Source organism: Sylvia atricapilla, chromosome 20 (genome assembly GCF_009819655.1).
Source record: "Sylvia atricapilla isolate bSylAtr1 chromosome 20, bSylAtr1.pri, whole genome shotgun sequence".
Classification (NCBI taxonomy): domain Eukaryota; kingdom Metazoa; phylum Chordata; class Aves; order Passeriformes; family Sylviidae; genus Sylvia; species Sylvia atricapilla.
Window position 1 is genome coordinate 4865063 of NC_089159.1, and position 12444 is coordinate 4877506.

Below are 12444 nucleotides of genomic sequence, written 5' to 3' on the forward strand. Positions count from 1 at the left end.
AGCTAAGCAGTGACAGACGCAGCTAACACATGGCTTTTGGGGGGGTGGAGGGAGCTGCTCAGCTCGGTAATCAGGCCATGGTTGTGTCATGATCCATTCACAAAAACATTCCCTCCCCAAAAGTCACCAGAGCCTTTTCACCGCTCCTGGAGAGCTCATCCATCAGGAGCTGGGCAGCTGGGGAGGTGACACTGAGGGCTGTGCCTTCGGGACAGCTGCTCCTCCTGCCTCACAGAAAGCCGTTCACACCTCAGCTTATTAGCAAATTGACTAATTACAGCATCGGCCTTGCTGGAAAACATCCCTTTCCTTTCACAGGGTGTCTGGAAGGGCAGGGGCAGGACAAAACAGCATCTAACGCAGAGATTTGATGGTGAAATAAAGGGACAGCAGCCTTAGCGTGTGGGCTGGATTCCATGCCAGCCCTCTGCCCGGGGCTGGAGAAGAACTGGGCTGCGGGAATGCTGGACTGGTCTGCAGGGATGCTGGTGCTGAGCAGTGCCCTGGCACATTGCGTGAACAGGACAAAAATGCAAAGAGATTTCAGCAGCGCAGCTGCCCACGTTTCACGTGGGTGTTGGAGCTCCACGGCTGCTCCTGCCTGACGTGCGGGGTCTGTCTCAGCAAAGGACTGCAGTGCAGATCCTTCCAGAAGGATGCCTTTGGTAAAAGAACTCTTCAGGAACACAAATGAGATCCTTTGATAAAGATCAGGGAGCCTAGTTTTGTTGTTTGGTTCGAACTGACCTATGAAAACACGACCCTTTTCTAATGCAAATCCGCTGACCTCAGTAAGCCCAGTCCTGCCCAGCTCTCAGCCCCGCACTCTGATTTTGTGGGGTTTGCATTTTGATGAAATACTTTTTATTTTTGAATGACCTAAGTAACTGCCTTCCCCCCCCCCGATTTTTTAAAAGTAAATCGTGCAGAATACATCAAGAGTCTGCACCAACTCCCTCAACGTGTAGTTTGAGAGTGAGATGTTCCCAGGTCTCTTTCCCCACGGTTTGCCAGGGCTCTGCTGGATGACAGGCAGCTGCCTGTTTGTTTCCTGAGCTGTGGCTGGAACGAGCCACGTTCTGGGCAAGTGAGTCCAGCTGCTCCCTGCAGCCCTCAGGCTGCCATCCTGCCTTCCTCCCATGGGGACTGGCACGGGAGGGCCATGTCCTGGCAGCTCATCATTCACAGCCCTGCCGTGGGGAGCTGTGTGTTTGGAGAGCTGGCTGTGAGGAAGAAACAGGGTGAAACGTTAGGGATTAGTTGTGCTTAGGACTCAGCAGACGAAACTCAAATCGGTTTGCAGCAATTCTGCTTTGTAAAACAGTCTGTGGTGACTGAGAGGGCACAGGGGACCTGCTGTGGCCTCTTGAACAGAGCTGGTGTCTCCCTGGCAGGGCTGAGTCCAGCCTGGCACTGGATGGTTTCTGTCCTGGTGGGCTGAAGACGACCCAAGGCTGGGAGAGCAGCAGGCACAGGAGCCAGGGAGCTGGCAGACAGCGGGGAGGAAGCTGTTTGCATTGCTCCAGCCAGGGCTGAGACTGCAAGGATGCCTTCCAGGACCAGCGGCCAGCTGGGAACTCAGCCAGCACTAAATTCACACCATTCTTTTACAAATCAGGTTGGTAAGACAAACACGAGACACAAACTAGTGTGATTTCCATAGCAACCTCGGCGGAGGTTGAAAAGTCTTTTGTAAACATAGGGCTGAACCTGAGGATCAGCTCCGATTTTCTCCACAGAAAGGAGAAGAGAATGGAGGCTTAATAAATTCAGGCCATACAAATGAACTGTAAATCTCAGAAGGAGCCATTCCCTACCTCTCTGTTCCCCTTTCTGTCACCCTCTCCACATGCACAGCACGAAGCTGTCTGAAATCCAGAGCCCAACTTCCCGGCTCTGGCTTATCTCCATAAACTGCACAAAGGCTTATGCCCCTCTTCCATTGCAGCTGACCTTTACTGGCTAATTCTGTGACGCACACACAGCCCCAGCACATGCCATGCCATTTCTGTAGGGCCACAGCAACTCGAAACGAAATTTGGCTTTGCAGCGGAGGCCTGTACTGCAGCCAGCTCCGGCTCCTCTTCCCCGCCATGGCTTCCTCCAGCTCCGTCAGGCAAACGTGGATTTGTACAGCCCTCACTGCTCCTGCAAATCCCAGGTGTGAGTGTGGATGCAAACACAGCACAGCATCCCTGCCCTCTGCTACCTGCCCACATCTCCCGGCAGGGCCGTGCTGTGGGGAGCGGCGCTGCCGTCCATCACTGTCAGCGGACAAAGCCCGTGGGCCGCGCTGGTTAATGACCAAAGTGACACGAACAGATGGCGTGGGCAGCCTGCCACGGGGGCACCAGGAAGTGCTGTATCGCTTACACCCTCACGGGGAAGGGATTTGGCAGGGCTCAGGGTGCCGGTGAAAAGCACACTGAATTTTCATCCTGCTCAGGGCTCGGCCCGGACAGAGCGGCAGATGCCGGAGCTGCCTCGCTACTGCGGCCTTGCTGGGGACAGAGTGCAGCCCTGGGAACGTGCCTGAGGGGACAGGGGACATCAGAGCTCAGCAAACACAGCCTGGGCAGGAACAGGATGCACGGCTACAGCTGGGACATGGCAGGAATGATGCAGGGAACGAGTTGTATCTGAGGTTTTGAGTGTCTCAGGGAGGTGTCAGAGGCTGGAGCCAGGCCCTCCTCAGTGGTGCTGAGCCATGGCATGAGAGGCTGGAGCACGGGCAGTTCCACCCAAAAACGAGACAGGCGCCTGTTGGAGTGAGCCCAGAGAAGACAAACCAGATGACTGCAGGGGTGGAGCGCCTCTCCTACAAGGAAAGGCTGAGAGAATTGGGGATTGCTCAGCCTGGAAAAGAGGCGGCTTCGGGGTGACCTAATTGTGGCTTTTCAGTTTCCAAATGGACAGAAGGATGAAGAAGGACTTTGAACACAAATTTGTAGTGACAAATGGGGGAACTGCTTCAAACTGAAAGACTGGGTTTAGATGAGGTTATTAGGATTAAATTCTTTGCTGTGAAAGTGGTGTTACTCCGACACAGACAGCCCTGAAAATCTTTGACTGCTGCATCCCTGGAAATGTTCAAGACCAGGTAGGGCAGTGCTCAGAGCAGCATGGTCTAGTGGGTGGCATCCCTGCCCATGGCAGGGGGTTGGAATAGGAAGATCTTTTAGGTCGTTTCCAACCCAAACCATCCTGTGATTCTGTGAGGAAGAACTTGACTGTGTGGGTGATCAAGCACTGGCACAGGCTGCACAGAGAGGGTGTGGAATGTCACCCAAAAGACCTCTGGACACAGCCCTGAATGGCACACTCAGGGGACCATACTGGAGCAGGGAGGTGGACTAGGTGACCCCAATGGTCCTTTCCAACCTGAACCATTGTTCTGTGATTCTGTGCCTTCCAAGAATCCCATTGATGGTGGCAGAGCACTAGGACAAGCTGTCCAGGAAGACCATGGAGTCTCCTTGTCCACCTAGACACGTTCCTGTGTCACCTGCTCTGGGTGACCCTGCCTTGCCAGGGGGCTTGGGCCCTTCCAACCATACAGTCTGGTGACTCTGCCCTTAGCCTCTGTCCAGGCTGCAGGGTACGGATTAGGAGGAGGAATTTCTCCACAGAAAGGGTGATTAGATATTGGCACAGGCTGCCCAGTGAGGTGGTGGAGTCACCGTCCACACGGGCGCTCAAGAACGACTTTTGCACTCTGTGCTCTGGGTGACAGGGTGGTGACAGGGCAGAAGTTGGGCTCGACGATCTCCTCGGTGTTTCCCCGGTGTCCCTGTCCCGTCACGGACCCAACTCCGTGGCTCTGTTTGCGCTGAGGCCCCTCACACAATCCCGCCTCCCCGCTGCCCTCCCCGCACCCGCCATCACGGGCCCGCCCGCGTCGCGCGCCGTGACGTCACGGGGGCGGGGCGCGGCCAGGGCCGGAACATGGCGGCGCCCTCGGCCCCGCGGCCGCCCCGGCCCCGCAAGGAGCCGCAGCCGCTCGTCATCCCCCGGAGCGCGGCCGAGGAGCAGCGCCTCCGCCTCGAGCGCCTCATGAGAAACCCGGTGAGGGCACCTGCCGGGGCACGGCCCGGGGCGGCGGGAGAGGAGAGGGACGCCGAGACCCTCCCCCGGGGGTCCGTAAAGGGGAGAGGGACACCGAGAGACCCCCACCCAACCCCCTGGGTCTGTGAGGGCAGAGGGCCATCGAGCGCCCCACCCTCGGTGTCTGTGAGGGGAGAGGGACACTGAGACCCTCTCGGTGTCTGTGAGGGGAGTAGGACGCCGAGATCCCCACCTCTGGCTCTGTGAGAGAAGAGGGACTAAAACCTCCTTTCCCCTCCTCCGGGGTCCGTGAGGGGAGAGGGACCAACCCGCCCTTTCTCCTCTCCGTGTCCGTAAGGGAAGAGGAACCGAGACCCCCTTCCCGGGGTCTGTGGGGAGAGAGGGACCAGCCCCCCCTTGATCCTTCCCGGTTCCATGACGGGATCGACACACGCCGCCTTCCTCCTTGCCGGGTCCTCAAGGGGAGAGGGACTGACACCCCACACACTGTACTGCTGTGGGGGAGAAGGAGCCTCTCTTCTGGGATGCTGTGGGGAGAGAGACGCTTCTCTGGGAACCCAGGGGCCCCTCAGTGCCCTGCACGCTGGTCTTTCCTCTGTCCACTGCTTTTAATGTGCGGGAGCATGACCCCGGTCCTCTTTAAGTGAGTGTTTTGATCCTTTCCTGAGGAGGTTTTTGCCAGGAGGAGACTCTCACCCCCTGCTCTATGCGTGCTGGAGCAGGCTGAGACTTTCCTGCACCATGTTCTTCCTCTGACCTTGCACCATATGTTCTCCCTCCCCTGCTCTTCCCCGTCCTCTAGCTGTGGCATGGAAGGTGCACAAATACCTTTCATCGTTTCCCAGACTACTGGGAGTGGAATTATATTCAGCTCCTGCGAGTGCTTGGAGGTGCTGACATGCTTCCTTCTAGTTCCCGTGCTGAAAAGAGGCACAGACACTCCTAATTCTCCTGAGGTTTGTTGACCTGCAGGCCTGAATGTGAGGGACAGAGAGGATCCCTTCTGATTCTCCTCCTCTGCCTGCTGCTGATCCCTGTGTGTGAAGAAACTGCTGCAGCTATGCTCCCTCTGAGATCTGTCAGTTGGTGGAAGAGGCTGTTGTCAGAAGTATCCTGCCTTTCAGCAATGTGTTAAAATTGCAGACTTTGCTCCTGGAAGATACTGATGGCTGGTTGGTTTGTTCTTGCAGGAAAAGACTGTACCAATTCCTGAAAAACTGAATGAATGGGCACCACGGCCTCCCCCGGAGTTCGTTAGAGATGTCATGGGTAAAGATTCTGTTCTTCAGATAACTCTGGGGTCAGCCACAGTTAACTTAGAAAAGTGTTTAGCAGGGACGGACAGAGGTGGTTTTCTGCTGCTGATTTTGCTGCAGAAAAGAGGTGTGAAATATGCTTTGAGGGCTGATTTTTTTCAAGTTTTATTTGGTTCTCTGGTTCCACTTTTCTGCTGGCTGTCAGAATGCAGAGAGAACAAAGCCCATGGCACTGCAGCACGTGGGCTGCCTGCAGTGCAATAAGCTGCTGCTCTGGTGATGACAAGTAAATGATGAGTAAATCTGTCCTCTCCATGGATCTGAGAGTGCTCTGGAAGATTGGCAGTATGAAGTCCTTCTTTTGACTGCTTTGAGTCTGAATCTCAGGCTGTGAGAAGCAGGCACGTGCAGCAGGTGTGACTGTGGGCTCAGGTAGGGAGCTGGCAGCTGTGCCAGGACCCTGACCCAAGCACTCTGTGTACACTTTAATTCTCCCTTCAGGGATTAAATGTAGTAGCTGTAGTATAAACTGGCTGCGTTGTAGCAGTTCTGTCTTTCTTTGAGACCTCCATCCTTTCTAGAGGTTGCCTTGTTCTTATTTCAGAATAATTGATCTCGGACTCAAGTTTTTATACGCTTCTGAATAAAATCTGCTTATGAATTATGAATTCTCTCATGGCTTTTTCAGATAGCTTTGCTGTGTGCTTGGGTTAAATTGTCTTGTTTTTCTGGGAGTACCTAACATGCTGGGACTCTTGGTATCAAGAGCACCCCTGTTGCAGTCTCAGCTGCTGGGTTTTAATTAGGTGTCTTCTTTGAGGCTTGTATTCCTGTTTTCCCTTGAGAAAGGGCTCAGGAGACAGGGGAAGAGTGAAGCACAGTGCTTAAAGCTCCTGCAGGCCTTCAGCATGCCAGGAAGAGAGAGCTGTAGGGATTTAATTTATGAAGAAACAGTTAAAATCTGTCAGTGGATCTGTCTTGTGTGGGAAAGTACAATATCACCTTTTACCAGCTTTCTTTCTGTTGACCTCTATTTTGTGTTTGAGAAATGGTGAAAGTTAGTTGGAAGCAGCATCAGCAGGGTATCGTAGCTCACCTCTGCCTGTAAGAGATTGGGGAGTGCATTTTATCTCCAGCTCTTTGCTGCCTTGATGTGCAGCTCAGAGTGAGCTCTCCAGGGGGGTAATTGTAGCACCTGCAGTGACCCAAAAGTGTGTGGGTTTGCAGCTCACTCTGGCTTTTGGTTGGCAGCTGAGGTTAAAATGGTGACACACTCTGTGTGCTGGATGTGGGTAGATTTTCATCTGCCAGTGCCCTTTCCTGTGTCCCATCCCTCAGCATCCAGCTGTAGTGGTTTGGGAGCCAGTGTTTAGCTCCTTTCCCAGCAGACTGAACTCTTCCTTGTTGCAGGTTCCAGTGCTGGAGCTGGGAGTGGAGAGTTCCACGTGTACCGGCACCTCCGTCGGAGAGAGTACCAGAGGCAAGATTTCATGGATGCCATGGCTGAGAAGGTCAGCACAACTCTCTATAACTCCCCCCCACCCCCAACTGTTTGTTGTTTGTTGCAAATCTGTGTTTTCTTTGAAAGTCATGTACAAATAATTCCGTTCTGAGCCACCCCTTGTCAGAGGAGTCTGTAGGAGTGTGTGATCCGTGGTGTCTGTGTCAGTACTGAAACATTTGGTGCTTTGTGTCAGACATGCTCCATCTCCTGTGTTCCCTGGGGTCCTGGCACACCGTAAGGCCTCATGGGAATGTGTGTGTTCTCAGGCTGGCTTGAAAATGCTTTAAAAGCTAGAAATCCCTGATAACACTGTCTTGCACAGACAGAAACAAAGAGGGTGCCTGTGCACAGAGTCAAGATGTTTCTTTTAAGTCTTGATTGAGGAGAATACCCCCTCTTTTAGAAAACACTACTGATATACTCTCTCTTGGCCGAGATGAGTCCATATGTTAATGTTTGTGTCCCCAATTAATCATTTGTTTTTACTGAAACATTCATTAGGGCAGAAGCCCAACCTCGCTCATCTGCTCTGGTGAGGATTCCTCCCTCAGAAGGTTTCAATGTTTGGCTCAGGTTGCAGGTTAAAAATGCTGTCTGTACAGGAGCCATCCCTGGGAACGTGGCTTTGTATAAAGAAGCCAGACAAAATCTGGCAGAGCTCCCTTCTGTATTTTGCTAAAAGACTTCTCCCTAAAAGGACATGACTTTTAAAAGAAGTATTTTAATTTAGATTGTGACCAAAGTATGACATGTGATCAATTACAGCAAAGACTAGATGAGGAATTCCAGAAGAAACTGGAGAGGAATAAGATGGTTGCAGAAGAGCAAACAGCAAAACGCAGAAGGAAGCGGTAAGGGCAGATTTTTCCCAGGAGGCTTGACATGGAAACCCTCACTCCCTGTGCCTCATCTGTAGCTGCATGCTCTGGATAAACACTGTCATTCTGTGTCTGCATCTATCAGCTGGGAAGTCTGGCTGTGGAAATTAAATTTGTCAGTGTCAATGTTTGGTTTCCAAAGGTAGCTGTAAACCTGACAGGCTTTGCTGGGGTGGTTTCTTTTCTGTGCCGTTGCTTGCAGGATAACTTTGGACTGGTTGAGCTGCTTTTGCTGACACTGTGGTCTTGACTGCAACATGCCTTGCTGCATATTTGTTTTAACAGTGTCAGGAAAGGTTTGTGTCTATATCTGGCTTAAGTTTATGTCTGAATTATTTGATACCAAGCAGTTTCAATGCAAACCTGGGTGCTGCTTCATGGGTAGGCTGCTTCTGCCTACCCCATTGAAATGTCTGGCAGGCCAAGTCTAATAAGTTAGGTGGAAATACTAAAAAAATATTAAATCCATCTTTCTCTTAAATTTTAGGCAAAATGAAACTGTTACAAGATTGGTGCTCTCGAGAAATAGCCTGAGCATTGTAGTGCAGTGACACAAGAATTTAAATCCCACTCTCTGTGTCCAGGATAGGTTTCAGAAACAGCAGGGATTCGTGGCTCTGCTCCTTCCCAGGGTCTGACCCTGAGCAGCCTCTCCCTCGCTGCTTTGCATGCTGTGGCTGAGAGTTGCTGTGGAAAGGCCTGTGCAAAGTGACTCACTGCCATGTTAACACAAAAGTGCACAACACAAACACTGTTGCCATCTTAGTTTAATTTAATGTGGTCCAACAGATGGCCAGCAAGTCAGATCTGGCCTGCTGCCTCTTCCCTGGCTGAGATGGAGAACAACTGTTCCAACAGCAGATGCTGCCTAAACACTAACACCTCCTTGTCCCCCTGCTATGCTCTAATGGTGTGGCTTTGGCCTGCAGGAGCCCCTCTAACTTCCCTCACCACCCTTCTCTGTCCTGACCCAGCAGGTACAGTTCCTGCCTCTCTGTTTCAGGAGAATTCAGTTCTGCTGTTGAGAGAGGAGCACGTGAAGGCCAGGCTGCTCTGCCTGTATCTGCCATTAACTTACCTGGTTGCCTTTGCTGGGCAAAGAGAGCTGGGTTGTATGAATGGAAATTGCTTCTTACCCCCAGTGCTATTCCTAGGGCCTGACATCCTGAGAAAGTACAGCCAGAGAGGAAGGTCAGAGCATACTGCACTGATTTTATTTTCTTAAATTAAAGTATATATTACTGGTGATTTTCCCCCCCATTTTTTTTCTCCCATTTCAGTTTCTGCAGTCTGGGTTTTAACACCATTTTCTCTTTGTGTTTATTAGCCTAGGTAGCTAAAATGTGGGGGCAGTTTCATTTTTGTTCCATCTGTGTTCTTGGAGATTCTTGTGTATCATAGTTCTGGTTGCAGTGGAGTCATAAAAGACTTTAAAAAAATCCATTAATCTAAAAACAACATAGAAAAGTTTCTCTTGATCATGTGCTAAGTTTGCTCTTGCTGAATTTTCAATTGAGGCCAAATTTAAATTGAACTTCTCTTCTGAAATTAGCTTTTCCAAGATGTCTGTAATATGTCCTTTATCAGTGTATGAATGTGCAGAAGCTTTACAACATTGGATTTGCCAGAGAGTCTTTTTTCTTTGCTTTATAGCCAGAAGTTAAAAGAGAAGAAACTGCAAGCTAAGAAAAATAAACTTGAACAAAAGAAGCAGGAAAAAGGTCAGTGAAATTTAGTTTACTTTTCTCAGGACTTGGTTCTGTTCCCTTGTTGAAGCTTGGAAGGTTTTGTTCCACCCCCATCCCAAGCATTCTCAATACATGGATTAAAGCCTGAGCTTAAGCTTGTTATTTTAGCTAATGTTTCAAAATCCTCTTTGAAAGCCATCTATGTTGAGATTTAATCTTACAAATAACTTGGCTGATTGTGAATATTTTCCATTTATTAGGGGGAATTTTGGACAGCAAACTCTGGAATCTGAGTTTGTGGATGTTTTGCCCCAGCTATTCTGATGAACTGCAGATTTAGAACCTCAGCTGCTCAGAAAGGCAGGATTGTCCAAGGCTGTGCTTTTTTAAAGTGTCTTTTGAATGTGCATGGGGAAAGAGGTGGGAAAAAATGCACAGCTTGGGCAGCAAGAAACTGAATTATAATTTTATGTGTAAGAAATTGAGCCACCTTGGTACCATCTGTTCTACAGGACTATTTTATTTCATAGAAATAAAGGTGAAAAAAACTGACTTCCCCAGTTCTCCTGCAGTCTTGGAAATTAATATTCAGCAGTGTCAGTGTAACTGTTTACTCAAACTTTTGCATACAATTGCTTCTTTTCAGTGTGAGTATATTTTGGCTTACTCTTTCAAAGAGCTGTCCCTTGTGAATTAGCACACAAATGGTTAATCTTAAAGTTACAGCAGTTTCTGGTTATTCTGCTGGAACAGTGACTTGCCTGACAGTTCTACCTTATTTGTGCTTTGCTTTTCAGAATTGGATCTGTTTCAGCTGAACCACTGCCAGCCTCCCATGTAAACACGGGAGGACAAATTGTTAGGTTAATTTTACTGGTGACAGCAAGTGAATGTAGCAGAGTGAATTTTTTGGGTGTTTTGTTTTGGTCTTGTTACATATTTTTTTTTAAAGCTACTCATTTATGAATTGTAACTGGGAGGAGAATTTAAGCATGAGTCAACATACTTTAGTTCATTTTGAGTGAGCAAACAGAATACCCATCCCTTAGGGAGTGGCTGGGAGAGAGGAGAGCTGGATCAGGGACTGGCACTGTGGTATGGGATTGCCCTGTACCAGTTGTGGGGCTGGAGTGGTTTTGTTTGGCACAAGTTCCTGAAAGACAGAATCCAAACACTTTGTCACAGTTCTTAACTCTTTACAGTCCGTGGTTCTCTATGTAAAATAATAATATCAGGGGGAGAGAAGCCTCTCCTGAGAACAGCCTTTCCTTTTTTTAGCTTAGCATGCCTTGGGTTGTGATCTGAGAGTTTTTTTCAAATTAATTAAAGTGTATTTGTTGGATATGACAGGCAAACACTTGTCTTCCTTTTCGAATGAATAAATTAAACCTCTGAATTGCCATGTTTCATCTTTGTTGTAGTAAAAACAGTAAGAGTAAGGGTCGGCACTGAATGAGGTCAGCTGTTGAGGTTGCATTAATGAAGAAACTCGCAATAAAGGCTCAGAGTTCAGCACTTCACCACGCGGTGGCATCAGACCACTGAGCCTAAATCCTGCATGAACCGGTCAGGACACTGAGAGTGTGACTGGGCCTGAGGAACAGGAGAGAGCAGAAAAATGGCTTTTGGATTCAGGCCCCACTTTATACCATACCTCATTTTTATTGTCGGTTATTTAATTTTTAGTAGATGTTTCCTGTTTTTTTAGCAGACTTCAGAAGTTTTCTTTGAAGGCGTATCTTAATGAGTTTCTGTGCTTGCAGTATAGCAAACAGTCTGTAAAAGTTTATGGCACCTTGTGGAGTTTCTGTGAACTTGGATAGGTTGTAGGAATATTCTGACTCTTGCCTGTGGCTTCCCAGTGCTCTGTGTGATCCTTCAAAGTTCATCCCAGCCTGCAGAGGTGAGATTGGGAATGAGACAATCTATCACCTCAGTGTTTGACCATCTCTGTTTGAAGGAAATAATGTTCCAGAGGAGGTGGAGTTACTCAGTGCTGGACTTGGTAACGTTGGAGATAAGAGAATTCCCCAAGGGAGAATTTGATATTCTGAGCTCCTCATCACTTGGTAGAATTAATAGAACCTGATTCGTGTTCCCTGAGTATCTGGGGCTGCTTAGTTGTGAGATGCTTAACAAGGAAGACACGAGGGAATTCGTTACCCATCCGTGCTAATTAGCCTGACCTAATCCACATTTGCTGAGCACCTCAGAATGTTTTGTTGAGAAATGCTTGACAAGAAATCCGGGTGGGAACACCTCACCCTTTCATCCTGTTTGTGTTTGTAGAACCTGGGCAATCCCAAGAGCAAGGCAGCAGCGAGGATGATGAAGAGGATAGCAAGGAGGAGGAAGAGAAGGAAGACGATGCTGAAGAGCCAAGTTTTGTGATGGGAAGAGGATGAGGCCTTCCAGGGACAGCTGGAAACACTGTTCATTGCTTGATATTCAGGAGCATGAAAGTCTTTCATCTCAGCCAAGCAGAACCCATTGGCGTACGTTACATCTGCTTTAACGGGGCACGGCCTTCACGTCACAGGCCCGAGAGAAAATGATAGAGAAATGCCAAATAAGAGATTTTTTTCTTAATTGCTTGTATAACTGCTGTGCAGTCTGCTCTAAGTTTGCTCTAAAGAGTCAGCCATAAGTCTCTATGACCCTAGAGTTCTTTCTGAAATGGCCCGGAGTGTTTTTCTGTCTGAAAGCTAAAACGCAACTATTACCATTTAAGGGAAATATTACTGTGAAGGCTACGTATTCTACTTATCTTGAAGCTGGTAGCAGTGGGATACATGAATCTAGGGGAAGAGTTTAACCTGAAGTAGAAAAGTGGTCTGTAGCCAGACTCTCCTGCACTGTGAGTGTTCTGCATTTGGGGTTTTGTATGGGGTCATCTCTAACCCAAAGAAATCAGTTTATGTTGCTAGACAAGTTCTATAGATTTTTAATCAGGATCCCTTTTTTAATGCTAAAACTTTCCCTATTGCTTTTCTTCCATGTTTTCTAAATTAATAAAAGGGATGTGTTGGATTGTTCTGTCTTCTATTTTTCTT

The 12444-nt window shown here is 48.9% G+C and overlaps 1 protein-coding gene across 2 annotated transcripts; it reads left to right on the forward strand.

Annotated features, from left to right (window-relative positions):
* The first annotated feature begins 3923 nt into the window (after positions 1 to 3923).
* PRKRIP1 (PRKR interacting protein 1) lies at positions 3924 to 12421 on the forward strand. Of its 2 annotated transcripts, none has more exons than XM_066333197.1 (6): positions 3924 to 4065; positions 5256 to 5334; positions 6732 to 6832; positions 7591 to 7676; positions 9357 to 9424; positions 11681 to 12421. In XM_066333197.1, the coding sequence occupies exons 1-6, from the start codon at positions 3946 to 3948 to the stop codon at positions 11794 to 11796; spliced, it is 570 nt and encodes a 189-aa protein (XP_066189294.1). In that variant the 5' UTR covers positions 3924 to 3945; the 3' UTR covers positions 11797 to 12421. The 2 variants fall into 2 exon arrangements, with proteins under 2 accessions (XP_066189294.1, XP_066189295.1); XM_066333198.1 differs by lacking the exon at positions 11681 to 12421 and adding an exon at positions 9652 to 11456.
* The last annotated feature ends 23 nt before the right edge of the window (positions 12422 to 12444 follow it).